At 33.6% G+C, this 17,919-nt stretch overlaps 1 protein-coding gene across 2 annotated transcripts in view; it reads left to right on the top strand.

Moving 5' to 3' along the window:
* The window catches only part of LOC118199580 (katanin p80 WD40 repeat-containing subunit B1-like), a 331,155-nt gene that overhangs the window by 81,999 nt on the left and 231,237 nt on the right, over positions 1-17,919 (top strand). For both annotated transcript variants that reach the window (XM_085813586.1, XM_085813587.1), the window contains 2 exons: positions 8,495-8,595; positions 17,245-17,286. In XM_085813586.1, the coding sequence (XP_085669712.1) occupies positions 8,495-8,595; positions 17,245-17,286 (143 nt within the window). The remainder of the gene's footprint in view (positions 1-8,494; positions 8,596-17,244; positions 17,287-17,919) is intronic.

Raw genomic sequence — 17,919 nt, 5'->3', positions numbered from 1 at the left:
CGCGAGCTGCAGAAGTGAGGATATGATTGTTTGAACGCACGCTCTGAACTTTTAAAAACTATTTTAATTTTATTCCTTTTTTAGTTTTATCGTTTTCCTGTATGTTGTTGTTAGCTGCTAATAAAACGTCATTTAAAATTAACTCGTAATTGATTGATTCTTTTAAGCATTAATAGTACAACGTAACATTTTCATCATATTAACCGAATTGCTGATCACAATAGGCGACGTACTTTTCTTAATTTTTCATACAAACGGGCGGAACTTCGGGAAATCGATAACAATATGTGAATAGTAACATTAACTGCGATCATAAGCGTCTTCTGTATTTCAAACTAATAGTATATTTATGTATACTAAACCCCAGTTATCATACTCATCATTAAAGTATTCTACATATTATAAACACTGTACGTATTTCTCCTATTGTACTTTTCCGTTTGTATATTAATAGCATTTTCACCTTTAGTTAGGCATTACCCTTCTCTAATCGAACCTTTCGAAACTTAATTCTAGGCACGTATGCATAAACCTAATGACAATTTAAGGTTAACGGTTACCTTGTTTTAACCTTCATATCATTTTCTTGCGTCTACTCGTTGAAGAGTTCCCATAAAGCCGTCTAAAAATCCGCCGTGCATTATAATCAGTAGCCTAGACCTCCACTGTCACGCAATATACTACTGGTAAATCCTCATACACGAGAACAAATTCTGTGCTGTTCGTTCAAACGCATGCCCTGCATATCAATAGTTCGAAGGGCAAAGCACTCTGCGACGCTGACTGCAGAAAGTTCGGTACGGGCACTAAAAATACTTTGGATTTCATTTAGATCTCTTCACGTTTCTCAGAAAACTTCCAGTGAGCTAAAAACTGATCCAACATCTCGGAGCTATCAAGCTAGAACGAAAATATATACGGAAAGGAAATGAAAGTACATTTCGTTTTAAACTTCTCGGAGAACTTTAGTTGAATTGAAACTGATGGAAAAAATTTCTCCGTAGAAATGAATGCAGTAAAGAGGAAACGGAAATGAGGAATGCATAATAGGCGGCTGTCCGATTAGGAGAAAGTTGTAAAAGATAATTCTGCATGATATGTACATGTAACCTGCGCGAAAAAAAGTGGAACAGTTCGATATCTCCCGTTCTACTGGTTCGATTGACGAAAATTGTGTTTTTCATGTCTCAAAAGCGCGACTCAGGATATGCATTAGATTTATATGTAGCATTGTTGTAATATAGGTATTTTGACAGAAAATCGGACTTTTTCTGAAATGACATACCAATGTCAGATGACTTTTATTCTCTCACTTCAGCTATATTTTAACAAGACAGCGGCATCTTATCAGAGTTGGAAGGCAATTCATATACTACGATAGCAACTAATTTTACATTTAATTAATTATGCCTTGTATCCTTTTAAGTTTCATTAGTTTCATCTTTAATTTCCATGCTTCTAATAAGATTGGGAAAAAATGAACGGGCTGTTTCATTCTAGTCTTTCCCACTTTAGGCTTTACGGAGATAGCAACAAAACTGTGCCATTTCAGACGTTTCTTTTATTTTGGGGAGATGAATACATCAGAAGTTGCGCCATTTCAGCTTTCCTAGAATTTTAAATAGACCGTAATTGATGGAGACAAGCAAGCTTTCAAAGAAAGAGGCTGGACGAAATGATAACCTCCATGCAAAATGAAATTCAGAATTACAGCTCCATACCGACGAAATTCAGAATTCGGCTCTCCTAGCTCGAAAACGGTGAGAAATGTAGAGGAAAAATAATTGCAGATTTATAGAGCTTCATTGATTTAGTAAGACGAAGGTACTGTGCACAAGGATACCCTAAATAATCGTTACTCATTCTCAGATAACGCTATATAAAGACTGCTATGTGCTAAATTTGCATTTGCAATACACGGCGTGGCCCTTTTACATCCATAAAACACCTTTTTACATCGATTCATTCTTTATTGTGCAAACGACTGATCATCTTCTGAAACTTTGTTGTTTAAAAGAGAAAGCGTGTTATTAAAATGTTGAATAAACAAGTAATTATAAAAAAACGCGTTGCATCAGCTCTCGACAAATTCAACATTCTCAAAGCATATGCTAGTTGAAATTACGTAAAACGATGTAAAATTTTTTTAGAATTAATTAAAGCATCCTTAATATATTCACAATACATTTCCATCTTACATATCACAATTCTGAATGATTTTGTTCGCTTTCACTAAAATTTAGCATCATATCCTTAATTACTTCCAGTCCTTTGCAATGAAATCCTTTACTGAAATTATTCTCTTATTATTTATTGATACTTGGAACCATCTTAATTAAAAAGGGATCACTAAATAAACTATTTAGACTTCTTAAAGTGCCCGTGTATGTGGAGCAAATATGCTGTGATTATGTAAAGATTCCCATTAAATTCTACTAACCGAAACATATCAACTAATCCCTTAATCGCTTTTATGTTAAAGATATATGAAAAATTCATTTAAGCGAACTGTTAATTAGATCATTTGTTTAAATACTTATTTACTCTTTGAAAGGTTCGAAATAGATTCATTTCCATAGGAGAAGTGTTTTACATAATTTTTACTGAACATATATTAAAATAACTTTCAGCATATATATTTTAAAGTAATGAAAATAAAATCTTGCTTTTACATTCCTGTGAGGGGATTTTAGCGCCTTAGGTGCTATTGTTACAAAACCTCGCTTTTTCTCCGTACCATTTTCGTGTCTGAATAACTATTGCCACCAAATCTTGTATTAAATTTTTAAAATATAATAATAAAGAATCTGCATGTATGCATTAACTGCACCTAGAACCGCCAAAATTTTCATACACATAGTGCTCCAACTATGTGTACTAAAATTTTGGCGAAATACCACTGGCACTTCGAAACCTGAATTTTGAATGTTGAATTTGTTTTTATCTATGTTTCGTACACATTTAAAGAAATTTTGCTTAACAAAATCAGCGATTTGAAAGCGAGATTTAGTAATATTTTCGAAATAAAACATTTTTTCCAAGCACGCTAGACTGTTGCCATTCGGAAAAATGTAGCAGGCGTATGTCTAAGAGCAGATTGGTGACCTGCGATGATCAGCGACAGCATAAAAACCTAAATAAATAAATCCTTTGGAGTGATGTTCAAAACTGAATCATTTCAGATTTTCTTTCTGTCTTTTAAATTAGAAATATATTCTTATCTAAGTGATTCCAATTAAAATGAAATTGTTTCTTTTAATTACTATTGTAGGAATGTCGTAGCCTCGCTGTTACTCATTGAATATTAATATGCTTTTATTCTGGAGACAGGACGTGCATTTATATAAGAACTCTGTTGACATTACTCAGCATTCTTGTGACATGGCAAGTTGACTAGCATGGCATGTGTCTGCTACCGTTGTATCTTTATCGAGCAATTCTCCTGACATTTTCATTGAGCTTTCTCTAGTCTTAGAACACTGGCATTAACATCCTAAGCAACAACATGAGACGCATGACTATGTGAATATTATGTGAATTTATGTGAATAAATGTGGTATCTCATCTATGCTTCTAAAAATTTGGCATAGAACCATTACAGAAAGAGTAATAACTTACGGAGCAGCAATCTGGGGTGGTGAACTTACCTCTCAGATGAGAAGATCTCTGCTCCCTATTCAGAGACAGCAGCTACTTCAAGTATGCAGGGCCTACCGTACCACGTCAACCCCACCACGTACCCTACAACAACTGGCAGGAAATCCCCCCCTAGATTTCATAGTAGAAAGGGAGGCAGCTATCGCAAGGGTTACCAGGCTGGGTCAAACTTCTTCACTCTGGGGTCATAGTTATCACCACTCGGACTACGAGGAGCAAAACAACTGCAATATCTTTCATCCAGCAGCTTTTAATCTCTCCGATGATATTAGCATAAACGACCAACTAATTCAGAGAAACAGTAATAACCTTTTTACAGATGGCTTCAAAACTGAGAACGGCACGGGCAACGCCTTCTGTAGACTGGAAAATGGAGTTATAACATTCGAGTGGAAAAGGAAACTAGGTTTGAACAACTCGGTATACCAAGCAGAGCTTCTAGCTATGAGTGCCGCAATTAGATATGCGAACACATGTCAACGGGAGAAATTCTTCATACTCAGTGATTCGGCATCACGTCTGGCGGCTATCGCAAGTCAAAACAGCCGGAGTATTTTGGTATACCGAATTCAGAAGCACCTTCTGACAATGCCTATTTCGCAAAGACCGACTTTAAAATGAGTTCCCGCTCACACAGGGATTCAAGGCAATGAAGCCACTGAACTACTGGCCAAGCAGGCAGCCAACTGCACGGATATATTAGAAAGACCAACTAAACTTCCTTGGTCTCATATTAAGCGAACAACTTTGACAAGTCTACTACAAAATTGGCAAAGTAGATGGACAGAGGCAGAGGTAGGACGAAGGACATTTCGCTTACTGCCAAAAGTTGACATGGAAATAAAGACCAACTGTGCTAGCCTAACACAGTTCTTGATAGGTGATGGACCATTCCTAGTAGACCTGAACAGATTCAGACTTAGGGATACTCCTTTCTGCGAATGCGGAGAGAAAGGCGACACGGACCGTTATTACTTCCATTGTGTACATACAAGAACCTGGCACTTGAAGAAACCAGCGGACTGTGCCTGGGCAATGTAAACATCTAACACACTCAAAAACAGAATAGCCCTTGATAAAATAAAGAAAATCAGAAAATCTCAAGACACTGCCTAAGAGGAAACAACCGGGAATAATATTATGTTTCAAATGTTCAGATACCAAGCGGATACCCAGAATAACGTTTAGTGAATGCAGTTATCAAACTGTAAAAACTGTTATTAATATGTAACATTCAACCTTGTTACTTTGGAGTCTTCCCCACCATGATGATATATAATTCCCTTTGGTTCATGTCCGTGGTGAGAAGCCATCATAGCGGTGCACTCACTCATTAATATATATATATATATATATGGTCAAAATTCTATATTGTCTCCATTCATGAGGTAACAAATATATAATACAGATGCGGTTTTTTTAATGGGGCCAGAATGGTTCGCTCCCCGAAATGACTCGATTTTTTCTTACAGCTCACTGCTCACTAACATTAATAGCATTAACGAAAAAGATCCTGAACTAGTGTTAAATCAAGAACAATTAGTGAGGCTGTAGCAAACAGCGAAAAAAACCAGGACGAGCATCGGGATCAGAAGTATAGATTTAATCAAACACTTAATCAAACACTAACTCCATAAACTGATTTCTTTCAGCTGTAGTCTCGGCGTTCCCTAAAAACTCCTTTCTACACAGAACTAAAAATAAAATTCCAATTTTTTTTAAGTTGGAAATGATAAAAATTAAACTCACTTTTAACATGGAACGATAAACATTCTTCCTTTTCCACTGAAATGGGACTGGAATTTTCTTGCCACGCTTCCAAAAAGAGCTCTTTTTCAGCAAATGAAGTGTTTGCTAGCTGAGTAAAGTGAATCAGTTCCTGAACTAATAGCAGATCTCTATTCCTGGAAGGTTTCCAAAAAGAGCTATCAGCGAGCTGTAAAAGAGCTACAACTCTTTCCTGGAATTGGATTCAGTTCTCTCAGGAAAATGAATCAGTTCATGAGCGGATCGTCCAACTGTATTAGATATTAGCTCTTCATTGGGAAATTGGCCAAGAATCTTGTAAAATCTGAGAACAATTTCTTCCCGTGCTTTGGCGCGAAACGATGTGGTTGTAGTAGGATCTGTAGTGGAAATAAAAAATACATGTGTCTACTTCTGTAGGGAAACGGATAGCTCACGTTTGTTTGCATTCTTGACTGACACATGCTAATTGACTCCATGGATTTCTAGGAAAATTAAAAAATATATTTGCAAACCGGAAAAAAATTTTAAACAAAAGGGAAATCCGTCCTCCGCTTAGAGAAAGAATATATATATATATATATATATTTACACACCGAGTTTAAATATGACATAATGGCCAGCGTCATCTATTAAAAGTGACTTATATATATCACACCAATATATATCACACAAAAATAAAACAGCAATTAAAAGGCATGAAAAAACATTTGACCTTGTAGAGACATTAGGATATTTTGGAAGTTGGAGAGATGAAAAATGAGCAAATGCCTTCGCCGGGAATCGAACCACGGACCTCTGGAATACCGGCTCCGGGTGCAACACCACTACACCAAGAAGGTGAGAGAAATACCTTACAGCCTAATTAGAAGGAGTTACTAAATATCCGGGTGATTTACTAACGAGATCTGCTGCGGCCATTCATTGACCAATAATTACTCTCTGTGCTTAAAATTTCTTTCCTTATCGCTTATTCTTGTATAACTACAGCTATTAAGCAGTTACAGCATAATTCATTAATAAGCAATGCCTATTTAGCGCACGGAAAATATAAGCGTGAGTTCCCCAAATCCCTCCCAGTGTAAACTCTACAATATAATTCAGCTAACTCTGTTTGAACCGCAAGTCTAAGCTCATTAACAACTGACTTATCCTACCTGTCGGTGCCTTATTTATGTGACATCGCACCGGCTTCTGAAAGCTTCGGGAAAAATCAGTCGTATGGCTTTGAAAACACCTTTTCCTGAGTCTTCCAGAATGTAGCCAAGTTGGCGAAAGTTATATCGCCAAGGTTCTTCAGCAGCGTTTTTGTTTACATCTTGCATTCTAGTTGAGCTATTTTTAGAATTTAAGCGTTGTTAGACTCAGAATTGAAAGATCTATAATTTATATAAGAAGTGAACACTTGTATGCAAAACATGGAATCAGAAATTCAATCAAAAACAAAATAAATCCTAACAGCAGCAAATAAATAAATAATTAAATTAAATAGTATACTGTATTATAATAGTAAACAAAAAGAGCAATGCAATAAAATGCATTTAAATATTTACAGAAATTTACAGCAATATTGGCATATGTGAAAAGATTGCACTTCAGAAATTTTTCTCCTTCTTTTTCTTTCTTTCTCGTGTTCTGAACTTTCAAATTACATGAAATGTCAGAAAATAAAGTATTCAGGTAATGAATTATGATAGTCTTGATTACTGCATATGAAGAAAATTAAATATTTTAAAATCTTTTCTTTGAACTGAAAATATATTTAATCCTTATATTCGAAGAAAACAAGAAAGGGAGAAGTATTTGCTATCATAAATAGTTTTTTCCCACGTTAAACTTTTTTTATGCTTCTTGAACTACCAAACCTGACAAGTGAAGTCTGCCAAAAAAAACATATTCTGTTCACTCTCGGTGTTTTAGTGCTCATCAATCATTTTGAACCAGAAAAAAAAAAAAAAGATTATATATGGGAAATGCATTGGGGAAAGGAAAAAAAGAGCCATGATCGAAGACTTGGAAAATTTGAGATTGCAGAAGCATTATTTTCCAGTCCTTTTAATAACAGTAATATAAATTTAAGAAGCTTATGATTTCAATCACTTTTCTATTATACAGCGTAAACATTCATGTTTTGGCAAACGTTGGCATTATTTATTCGCTTGCAGTGCAGTAATACTTCCACTATATGGTATGGTAGACTTCTTTTAAGAAATGTAAAGTACTTTCAGCATTTTAAATCAATTTTATGCACATTTTCGAGACATTTTCTTCGTTAGCTAGCCAACTGCCTTTTAAATTTACTTTACGTTTTTCACTCATTTTTGTTGCGTGCCACATATCAAGGTATTTTTGAAAATCGTCCCGTTTCAGCTTGACAGCATGAGATACAAATGATGACTTTCCATTTTATCCTTTCAATTCAGGATTATGCTAAAGCAAACAGGCAATGAGACGTAACTATGAAATATGTAGGGAGGTCATTTCACAATGACCCTTTAAACCCTTTAAACTTGGTATTACGACACTATTTTAGAAACGATGTTATTTTCCTGAAGTTTCATCTCTAAACTATTGTGCCTTTACTTTCTAGAAAAGAGTTCTTTCTAAGAGCAAACCCACCACGATTGATGGACTCTGGAATGTAGTGGAAGAGGAATGAAAATCAATATCCCTGGAGATTTGAGAATAAACCCTTTTACCTTGGAAATCACAATGCAGACTTATAGCCCAGAAAAAAGGCTGTCACATCAAACATTAAAAATATATTCTTTTACATTTTAAACATTAATTAAACGATCTCGAAGTCGTTCTAAAAAAGTCTAAATTCTCTCAACACGTTTTTGTTATTTACAACTGGCTTTCAGCAATCAAATACCTAAGCCATTTCATAACACATCTAGCTAACAGACCTTATCAATAAGACTTTTTTCCCACTTTGAACCAAAATGTTAATTTTTATTTGTACATTAAAAAGGTTTTAAAAAATTAAGATATCTTAAAATTTTTTCCCTTAAGAAGAGTTACAACTTTGCTTGGAATGTGAATTTACACTGTATTAATACAATATTAATTCCTTTTCTTTGTTTTCTAGTAATTCGTACACTTCTCGGCCATAAGGGGAAAGTGAAATGCGTCGATTTTCATCCGTACGGAGACTTTGTCGCTTCGGGATCTTCTGACAGCAATATTAAAGTAAGAGATTATTTTAAAATGCTTCTCTTATGTGTAGAATACTCTTGCAAATTCTAAGAAGGCACAGAGTGTCTATAATTAAAGAACCCTATTTCAAAGATGCATACAAGCGAAACCACTGATCAGAAAATTGTGAAATTTTGTGGCGGACTTTATGAAGGGATGAGAATGTCTTTCAGCGAAACAAACCTTAGTTAGAAATAGGGTCACCAGAGGGCATTATATTAATAAATTGTACATTTAGCCACACCTTTACAATAGTTTGACAATTTTACAAATTTTGTCACAAAAAATCATGTTCCGCATGATGGCCATCGTTTTCAGCTACCGTCTGAGATTGCAAGATGGCATGTTCCGCAGTTGACCGATGTATGTGCTGGGAAATGTTCAGCACCTGGCGTGAAATGCTGGCTTTAAGATCAGGTAAAGTTCTTGGATTGTCACGACTCACCACATGTCTCCAAAGTCGAACATCGCGTGGATTGAGGTCTGGGGATTTGGAGGGCCACACGTCAAGAAAGTGCTGGTTGTTTTGGTAAATCAGTTTTGCTACCAAAGCGCGATCTCGTAAACTTATCGTCATTGTGAGCAACAAGAATATTGAAAAAAAAGTATCCGCGAACGTTTCAAGGTTTTATACGAGCTGCTGCATAACGTCGAAAAAGATTTACATTTTTAATACAGGTCTTAAAATTAAAACGCCCTCTGGTGACGCTATTCGTAATTATTTTTTTATGAAAGACATTCTCATCCCTTCATTAAATTCGCCACAAAATTTCACAATTTTCTGATTTCTGGTTTCAATTATAATTGTTTTATTCTTTGAAATAAGGTTCTTTAATCATAGAGACTCTGTATTTATTTGAAACAAAGTTAACCAGACTCGAAACAAAGCTAACCATACTCGAAACTAATCAAAACTTAAACAGTGTTCCTGCATTCAAAGAGAGCCAATATACGCTTATTAAGAATACAAGTCTTATAATACATTGTATTTTCTATTATGTTACGGAAAATAAAGTTTTCTTAGCTACATAAATACAAGTATAGCAGTCGGCAATTTGTTCGAACCTAGATCTCTCAAAATAAAATCCGACTGTCTTACTGTTATACCACGAAGGTATGCAGAATGGAGAGTGAAAATACTCCGCCTCTTTTAAAAGGCGACTGGGATTACGGGACCCATTTGCTAAATCCATTTGCCATTTGCCAATGGTGGTGAAGAATCATTATTCACCGCCTTTTAGTTTGGGCGTCACTGTAGACTTATTAAGTTATTTTGATGTTGGATGCTGAAAGACGTGATTAATGAGCAGTGTCCTCTCCGGAACTCCAAAGTGGACTTCTCGAATCCGCGCTGAGTGTGCTACCGTTACACCACGAAGGCATGCAGAACAGAGGGAGATAATACCTTGTAACATATACAGGGGGTGATAAAAACATATCACCGATACATGAGCCCCTAGCGGCCTATCAGCTCAAACAATCAAATTTGTTTTATTGTCTACTTCATATTTTATGAAACTTAAGCGAATTTTTGATTAATAAACTCCAAAATTTCAAAGCTAGCAGTAGCAACACTGCATTTTTATCTTCAGCCCGTGAGACTGTGTATCAGAAATTCGAAAGATATGCTGTTTTTAAATATTTTGTGATTTTGTTGTTGAATCCAATTTTACGTGGCATAAGCGCCAAGAACGTGATATTTAATAAATAAAGTAAACACACAAAACGTTAAAAATAAAAAGACCAAGAAAGGTTTTGTAGAGCCATCTTAGTAAGAAAACTGAATATTTATGTGATAAACTGAGAAAAGATAAAAAAAAAACAGAAAAATGTAAGCCAAACCTTGAAGCTATATCTAGAATTCCAAGCGTATACTGTTATGCTGCTCTTAAAGTTTTTGTAATTTTGCTGTCGGACTGTGTATGGCGTCAATGCGAAGGAAAATTACGCTTAATAATAAAGCTAAAAATCTGAAAGAGTGGGTTTATAAGACAGAGTGTAAAAGCAGCCTGGTAGACTGCGAACTTAGCGAGAACGTAAGTAACCTTAACAAACCCTTTTGGGAGGCGGTTTAAAATTTGAAACCTTCCAGATTTTTTATTAATATTTATATATATATTCTTGTTTCATCTTGATGTTAAAATTCACTGCCTTCAATAAAAAGTTTTAAGTCATGATTCAGTATTCCAGAATCTTAAAATGACAAATGACAAGTGGCATTATTCTTTTCTCCAAGAAGATTAGAAATGGCAGAATGTCGGAAATACTTTACTTTCCTGGAGCTCTTTCAGAAACCAACAGTGCTTTTATATTTCTCCGTTTTCGCAGATTAGAAATTTTTGCAGATTAGAAATTTTAAGAATATCATCTGCTGAGTCACATATTCATTCTCTTTGTTCGAAAACTATCTTCTTTTAGAATTTGTGTGACATTCCTATCTTTGATGGATCGATATAGAATTTTCCACGTCTGTGTTTTCAATTTTAGCTACAGACGTTTCTCAAATTGCAACTATTGAAATGGTTTTTCACAGGTTCTTTCTAATGCTAAAGAAGGATTATACCTTCGATCTGTTTGGCATTGCGATAATTTAAAAAAGTAATTTCTTCTCTCAGTGAACATTATCCTTTTTTTTTCTCGTTTAGATACTTCTGCTAAGGCTTATAGTTGAAGGGCTCCAGATTTTAAAATGTCAGGGAAATCTTTTATAATAGGATGTCATAAAATTTCCGGATTTGCAATTCATATTTCATTTCTAAAAATAAATTGATTTTTTATGTCTGAGTTGCATATTACAACGTAGTTACTTCTGACATTTCTTTGCTAGGAAAGCTTTTAAAGAGGACAAAATGTGTTTCTGACATTTTCAATCCTTTCAGTGTAACATCATTCTTTAGAAATCTACTTCCAGCTTATATTTAAAACGAAATTTTCTTCTATTTTGACAATGAAAGAAACTGTTGCAAAATATCCATTTGTGAAACATTACTATTTTCTACGATTTAAATTGCTGTTTTTAGTGTCGCAGATGTAATATTCAGAAAGCTCTGAAACTTTGACATGAAATTGGACAAGTTAGCAGACGACTTTGATATGAAACAAAAATTATTTTCTTTACCTGTCATTATTTTACAATATTATTATTTATCTTATTTCTTTATCTTTATTATTTATTATTGTCAAATTATTTTCTTTATCTTCAGCGTTTTCAGTAATAAGTTGTTCTTAAAATTTTAATTTCTGAATGAATTGTTCGATGGTAGAAAACACAGTTGTTCTTTACTAGATACAGTGTCTCAAAAAAGTGATGGGACACTTGTGCTTTACAAAAGGAAACTGTAGTAAAATAAATTTAGAAAACAGTAAAAAATTTTTGTGGTGTGTTTCATACTTAAATTTAGTAACAATTATTACATAACATACATTTTCTCAAAATATTAAAATATTAATTTAATAAAAATGCAATTGTTTAGAACGGAGCAAAAAATAGCACACATAAGTGATGGGACACTTACATTTCCATCAAATATTTATCCAAAAATTTTACTTTTTAAAATGTTTTAATATTTTGTTGGATTTCCTTTTCCTTTTAAAACATGATTTAATTTTCTTGGGATGGATTCGACTAATTTTTTTTGTGATTTCTGGAGTGATTTTACCCCCATTCTTCTTGAAGCACAGATTTTAATTGTTGTTTTGAAGAAATGGTGCGTTTGCGAATTCTTGATTCCAATTCTTGCCAAATATTCTCTATGGGATTTAAGTCTGGAGATTGTGGTGGTGTTTTTATTATTTCAGGACAGTTATACAGCAGCCAGAGTCTAACGTTCAAAGCAGTGTGCTTAGGGTCATTGTCCTGGTAGAATTTAAAATTGTTATGAAGGTTCAATTTTCGTTCTGAAGATTTCAAATTTTGATTTAAAATGTCAATATACTTGTACTGATCCATTATACTGTCAATAAAAACAAGATTACCAACTCCAGCGGACGACATACACCCCCATACCATAACTCCTCCTCCACCATGTTTTACTGTTGGCACCAAGTTCTGTTTGCGGAATTCTTCCCTGGGTTTTCTCCACACCAAGATTCTACCGTCAGAACCAAATATATTAAATTTACTCTCATCAGCAAATATAACTTCATTCCAGTAATCAGAATTCTTATTTATGTTGGATTTTGCGAAAGCCAGTCTGAGTTTTCTATTCTTTTCACTTACAAAGAATTTTTTCCTGGCTGCTCTACCGTGATATCCAGCAGATCGAATTACTTTTCTAATAGTCTCAGGATTAACAATTACTCCATATAATGCTTGTAAATCAGCAGCAATTTTAGGAGCACTCATTCTTGGATTTTTTTTTATATTTCGAACGATAATTCGCTTTATTCCATTGGATAGTTTTGATGGTCGGCCAGGTCTTCTTTTATCCTGGATCATATGATTCTTTTTATATCGTTTAATCATATTGAAAATTGTCGAATGACTCAAGTTAACTGTTTCAGCAGTTTCTCTAGTAGATTTTCCACGTTCAATATGCAAATTAATAACTAATTTTCGAATTTCAGGCAAAGTTTCTTTTCGTTTAGCATTCATAGCTGCACAGAGCTAAAAAACACAAAAATTCCAAAACAAACTGGAGAGAAATACTGCAGACGATTTTATAAATTATTGCCAATTGCTTTTGAGTAAAAATAAATACCCCAAAAGATATTTTTATTGCTTACTTCAGACGATTTTTGTTGCATAGTACGTAGTGTGCCATCACTTATGTGAGCCATTTTTTGCTCCGTTCTAAACAATTGTATTTTTATTAAATTAATATTTTAATATTTTGAAAAAATGTATGTTATGTAATAATTGTTACTAAATTTAAGTATGAAACACACCCACAAAAAATTTTTACATGTTTTTTTTTAATTTATTTTATTACAGTTTCTTTTTGTAAAGCACAAGTGTCCCATCACTTTTTTGAGACACTGTAGTTCCAAATAGGATATTCGTCTCGAAACGCCATTTTGCGTCGAAACACTTAGAAGCATTGTATCAATTTTTAGATTGTTTTAAATAATTTGTATTGTGCTGATTAATCAGATTTTATGAGGCGTAAGCTCCAACAACGTAATATTCAATAAATAAAGCAAACGAACGAAACGTTAATAATGAAAAGTTTTAAAATGTTTTGTAAAGCCATAGTAAGAAAACTGAATATCCATATGATAAACTAAGAGAAGACTGGGGAAGGGAAACAAAAGAAATCTGAAACGTTTCAGATTAAATTACATCCAATGGGGCGTATTTTTAACGTTTTGAGTGTTACCTTTATTTATTAAATATCATGTTCTTAAACCATAAAATTCAATTCAGCAGCAATGTCGCAAAATAATTTTAAAATAAGCATATCTTTAGAATTTCCGATACACAGTTCCGCGCCCGCTAAAGATAAAAAGGTTTCTCCCCCCGCCCGTAGAGTGTTGCCATTGCTCGCTTTTAAATCGTTGAGTTTGTTACTCAAAAATTCGTTAACAATTTACAAAATATGAAATCGATCATAAAAACAAATTCCAAATTTCAAATTTGTTTTTCCACATGACCATATTCGTAGGAGGATTACGTCATTCAAAATTCGATGGCTCTAGGTACCGTTGTTTTATCACAATGCGAGAACTTTATGCACATTTTTCATTATTTAATTTCTTCAAATATAATGAAAAACTCTAACATTCGGTGGCAACAGTTTGAAAAATGAAACGGACTTTTATAGTGATGCAACACAAAATAGCAAAACGAAAACAATGGTTTCCCTCCAGGGACAAAGCCCCTTTGGAATAAAAATCTGAAAGGTTTCATATTAAATTACGTCCAAAGGGGCGTTTCTTTTAATGTTTTGTGTGTTACCTTTATTTATTAAATATCATGTTCCACGCACACAAACCTAAAATTCAGTTCAATAGCAATATCGCAAAATAATTTTAAAACGAGCCTATCTTTATAATTTTCGATACAAAGTCTTATACACTGGAGATAAAAAGATTTTTTCCCTCGTGCCGTGTTGTCATTGTTCGCTTTGAAATCGTCGAGTTTGTTAATGAGAAATTCGTTGAAGTGTTACAAGATATAAAATTGATAATAAAACAAATTTCAAATTCAAATTAGAGCTTCCACATGCCCAAATTCTATGGAAGATTAGGTTATTCAAATTTTGATGGCTCTAGGTACCGTTGTTTTATCACAATGAGAGAAACATACGTACATTCATGCAGATTCTTCATTATTTAACTTCTTTAAATATAATACAGGGCGATAATATTTGGTAGCAACAATTTGAAAAGTGATTCGCCGTTCATAGTTTCTAACTCAAAATGCCAAAACGAAATTAATAGCCCTTCAGGCAAAATTGCCCTTTTGGACTAAAAATGTATGTCAACATCTAACGCTGCATCGGGAATTCTAAACGAATATTGCTTTTAAAATTCCTGCAATTTTGCTGTTGAATTGTATACGGCGTTAGTGCGAAGAAATGATGCTTAATAATGAAGCTGAAAAGATTTTTAAAAAATGGGTTAGTAGGAGTAAGTGTAACAGTAGCCTGGTAGACTGTGAGATCAGCGGGAGTATGAAAAACCTTAAACCTTAACAAAAGCTTTTGGGTGACTGTTAATGACTGAAACCTTTCAGATTTTCTTGTTTTCCTCCTTGTCCGAAGCAGAAAAATTATTGTAAGCGGGAAAATTTTCGGGTATCATATTTTAACGAAAATATCCATTTTGACGAATATCGAATGCAATTTAAGGACCTTTTTTTTCGTGTTATCTGTACGTAAGGACGGAATAAAGGACTCTTTTTCCCAAAACAGGTTGCAAAAAGCTCCAGAATGCTGAAATTTAGTATTTGTAACATGTAGTTGTGCATCTCCCTTTCTGGTTGCAATCGGCCGCACCAAAAGTATATAAATATCTCTATATATATACAAACTCTGTTACTCGGCTCCATGAGCTCAGTTTTATATATATATATATATATATATATATATATATTGCTAAATAGCGCATTTTTTGCTTTAGGAGTGATAGAATTGTGTTATTCTTGCATTCGGTTAAGGATTTTACGCTTGTAGTTAATCTGCATACAATAGTTGTAGAATTATCATTAATTTACAAGTTGTTTAAGTGTGGCTAAGCTTAATTTTTTTACCCCCCGCAACCATATTTGTTTACATTTGAAACTAAGCATAATAAAGTCAGTTTCTGCATCTTCAATGTCTTTTTGGCGAGTAGGACCAAAAGTAAATTTTCAATTTTTTGCACCGAAAAATCTGCTTTCTTACCCGCCAGCCAAATTACTTATTTTGGCTACAAACTCCAATTTTGATTGCAAAACCGTTTTTAACTGTATTTGGTGTTCGGTATTTCTGTATTTTACAAATTGTTATAAAGATGTTTTGAGATTATCTTTGCCTTGCCTCGAAGTGAGAACTGATTGATTTAATGACAAATATATCCCCAATAGAATTCAAGGAAATAAGTTCAAATGAAATGCAACAACAAATGTGGTATAATTTAATATTGAAATCATGTGGTGTACACATCAGATTTTTTAACTTTATACTATGTTCATAAAGCCGTCAATACATTACAATAATAGATAAATACAACATCGCTGATGATGTCTTAACACTTTTACTGCCGCGTGACCCACCGGTGAATCATGATGTGATTCAGGTATCAGCTGTTTGTGGGTAACAACGACATTCACTTTATGGCCGCATGTACCACGGTCATGTTTTGCAGTTTTATACAAGAATATAAATTTCTTCGACCTCCAAATCATTATGCTAAACTGGATCCGAATTTACAGACGTATATTATTTCATAATATATTTCTTTATTACACCTAAAAATGTACAAAACTTTCTGGTAAAATTCTGTAAATAATATTCATTTCGTTTTCTTACAAAATAGTGTTCAAAATATATGATACAATGCCTTAGAAAGCAAATAAAATTGGTGCAAAATACCATGTTCCATTCTATACAAAATAAACTGCAATTATTATTATTTTTTCGCACTTATGAATTAAAACCATACTTAGGTTTGAGGTTTGGATTGATCTAATACAAATATTATCTATGTATATATTTCGAGATAAAGATGATGTAATTCCACTAAATTACGCATGAAGGTCATAGCCTATACGCGAATGTCTAACACATGCACGTACATTAGCATATACATAAAACCAAATAATAAAAATTTCAATTTTGAAAATAATAATTATGTATTTTCTGATGCTGTGGTAAGTAATACTTTTACTCAAAACATTAAATTTTGTGCATTTATTTTTTTCTTTTATTCTTTATTTTGTGAAAGTAAACAGTTTTTAGAAAGTAAAACTTGCACTTATCCCCCCCCCCAATACACCGCATAAGTACGCGCGCCTGAGTGAAAAACCGTGGCACTGGGAAATTAATCTTGTGCGTTTTCCGCGACAGTTAAGAGGTTCATAAATTCAAATTCTTTATTAAATTGAGATACGATATGTATTCTAATGTGCTTTAAGATATTTAATAATGTCTTATTACCTTTAGATAAATATTTGCATATATTTGCTTCATGTCTTTAATGTAATTTTATTTTTCTGTGTAGCTCTGGGATAAAAGAAGAAAAGGAAGCATATTTACATATAAGGTAAGATAAAAACATTTGATACTTTTAAAACGAAATATGGGTTTTTAGCCACAAACTTTGTTTGTTTAATTTCTTGTCTTGGACAGCAAGCTTCACATTTTTACTGTGATTATTTATTCCACTTCGTGGCAGCGACGGTGTAATTAATCCACTCGGACCCTCCCCTTTTTTCTGAACACGTACAATCTTCCCGTGCATCACAAATGCACAATACGGGGCTTACAATAGTAAATTAATTAAAACATTAAATATAACAAGCATAAATGAAACGAACAAAAATATAGAACAGCAATCTGGACTTCACAAAAGACAGATATGTTCACTGTCAAAGTAATGCCAAACTTTTTCAAATCATTCTGCAAGCATAATCTAGGGCCATAGAGCGTAGAGCAATAAAACATTAAATTTCCACATCTTGCGGTACGTTTTTTGAACACTCAACATAAATTATTCGATCTTAGATTGAAAGGGAACAGGTAACTTGCAAATTTACTGTAACCAGATAAAAACGGAAGTACTTCAAAATTAATAAAGAGGAAAGACTCGGAATGCAATCTAAGGTAAACAGCAGGAAAGAACTTTCTGATGCCTTCATCATTACAAAATGAAATATATTTCTCATTGCATTTAGAC

The sequence above is a fragment of the Stegodyphus dumicola genome, chromosome 3 (assembly GCF_044657685.1).
Source record: "Stegodyphus dumicola isolate Sdum_Otavi_A_Nest chromosome 3, ASM4465768v1".
Taxonomy (NCBI): Eukaryota; Metazoa; Arthropoda; class Arachnida; order Araneae; family Eresidae; genus Stegodyphus; species Stegodyphus dumicola.
Note: the sequence above shows the minus strand (reverse complement) of the source record. Positions and strands in the feature narration are given on the sequence as shown.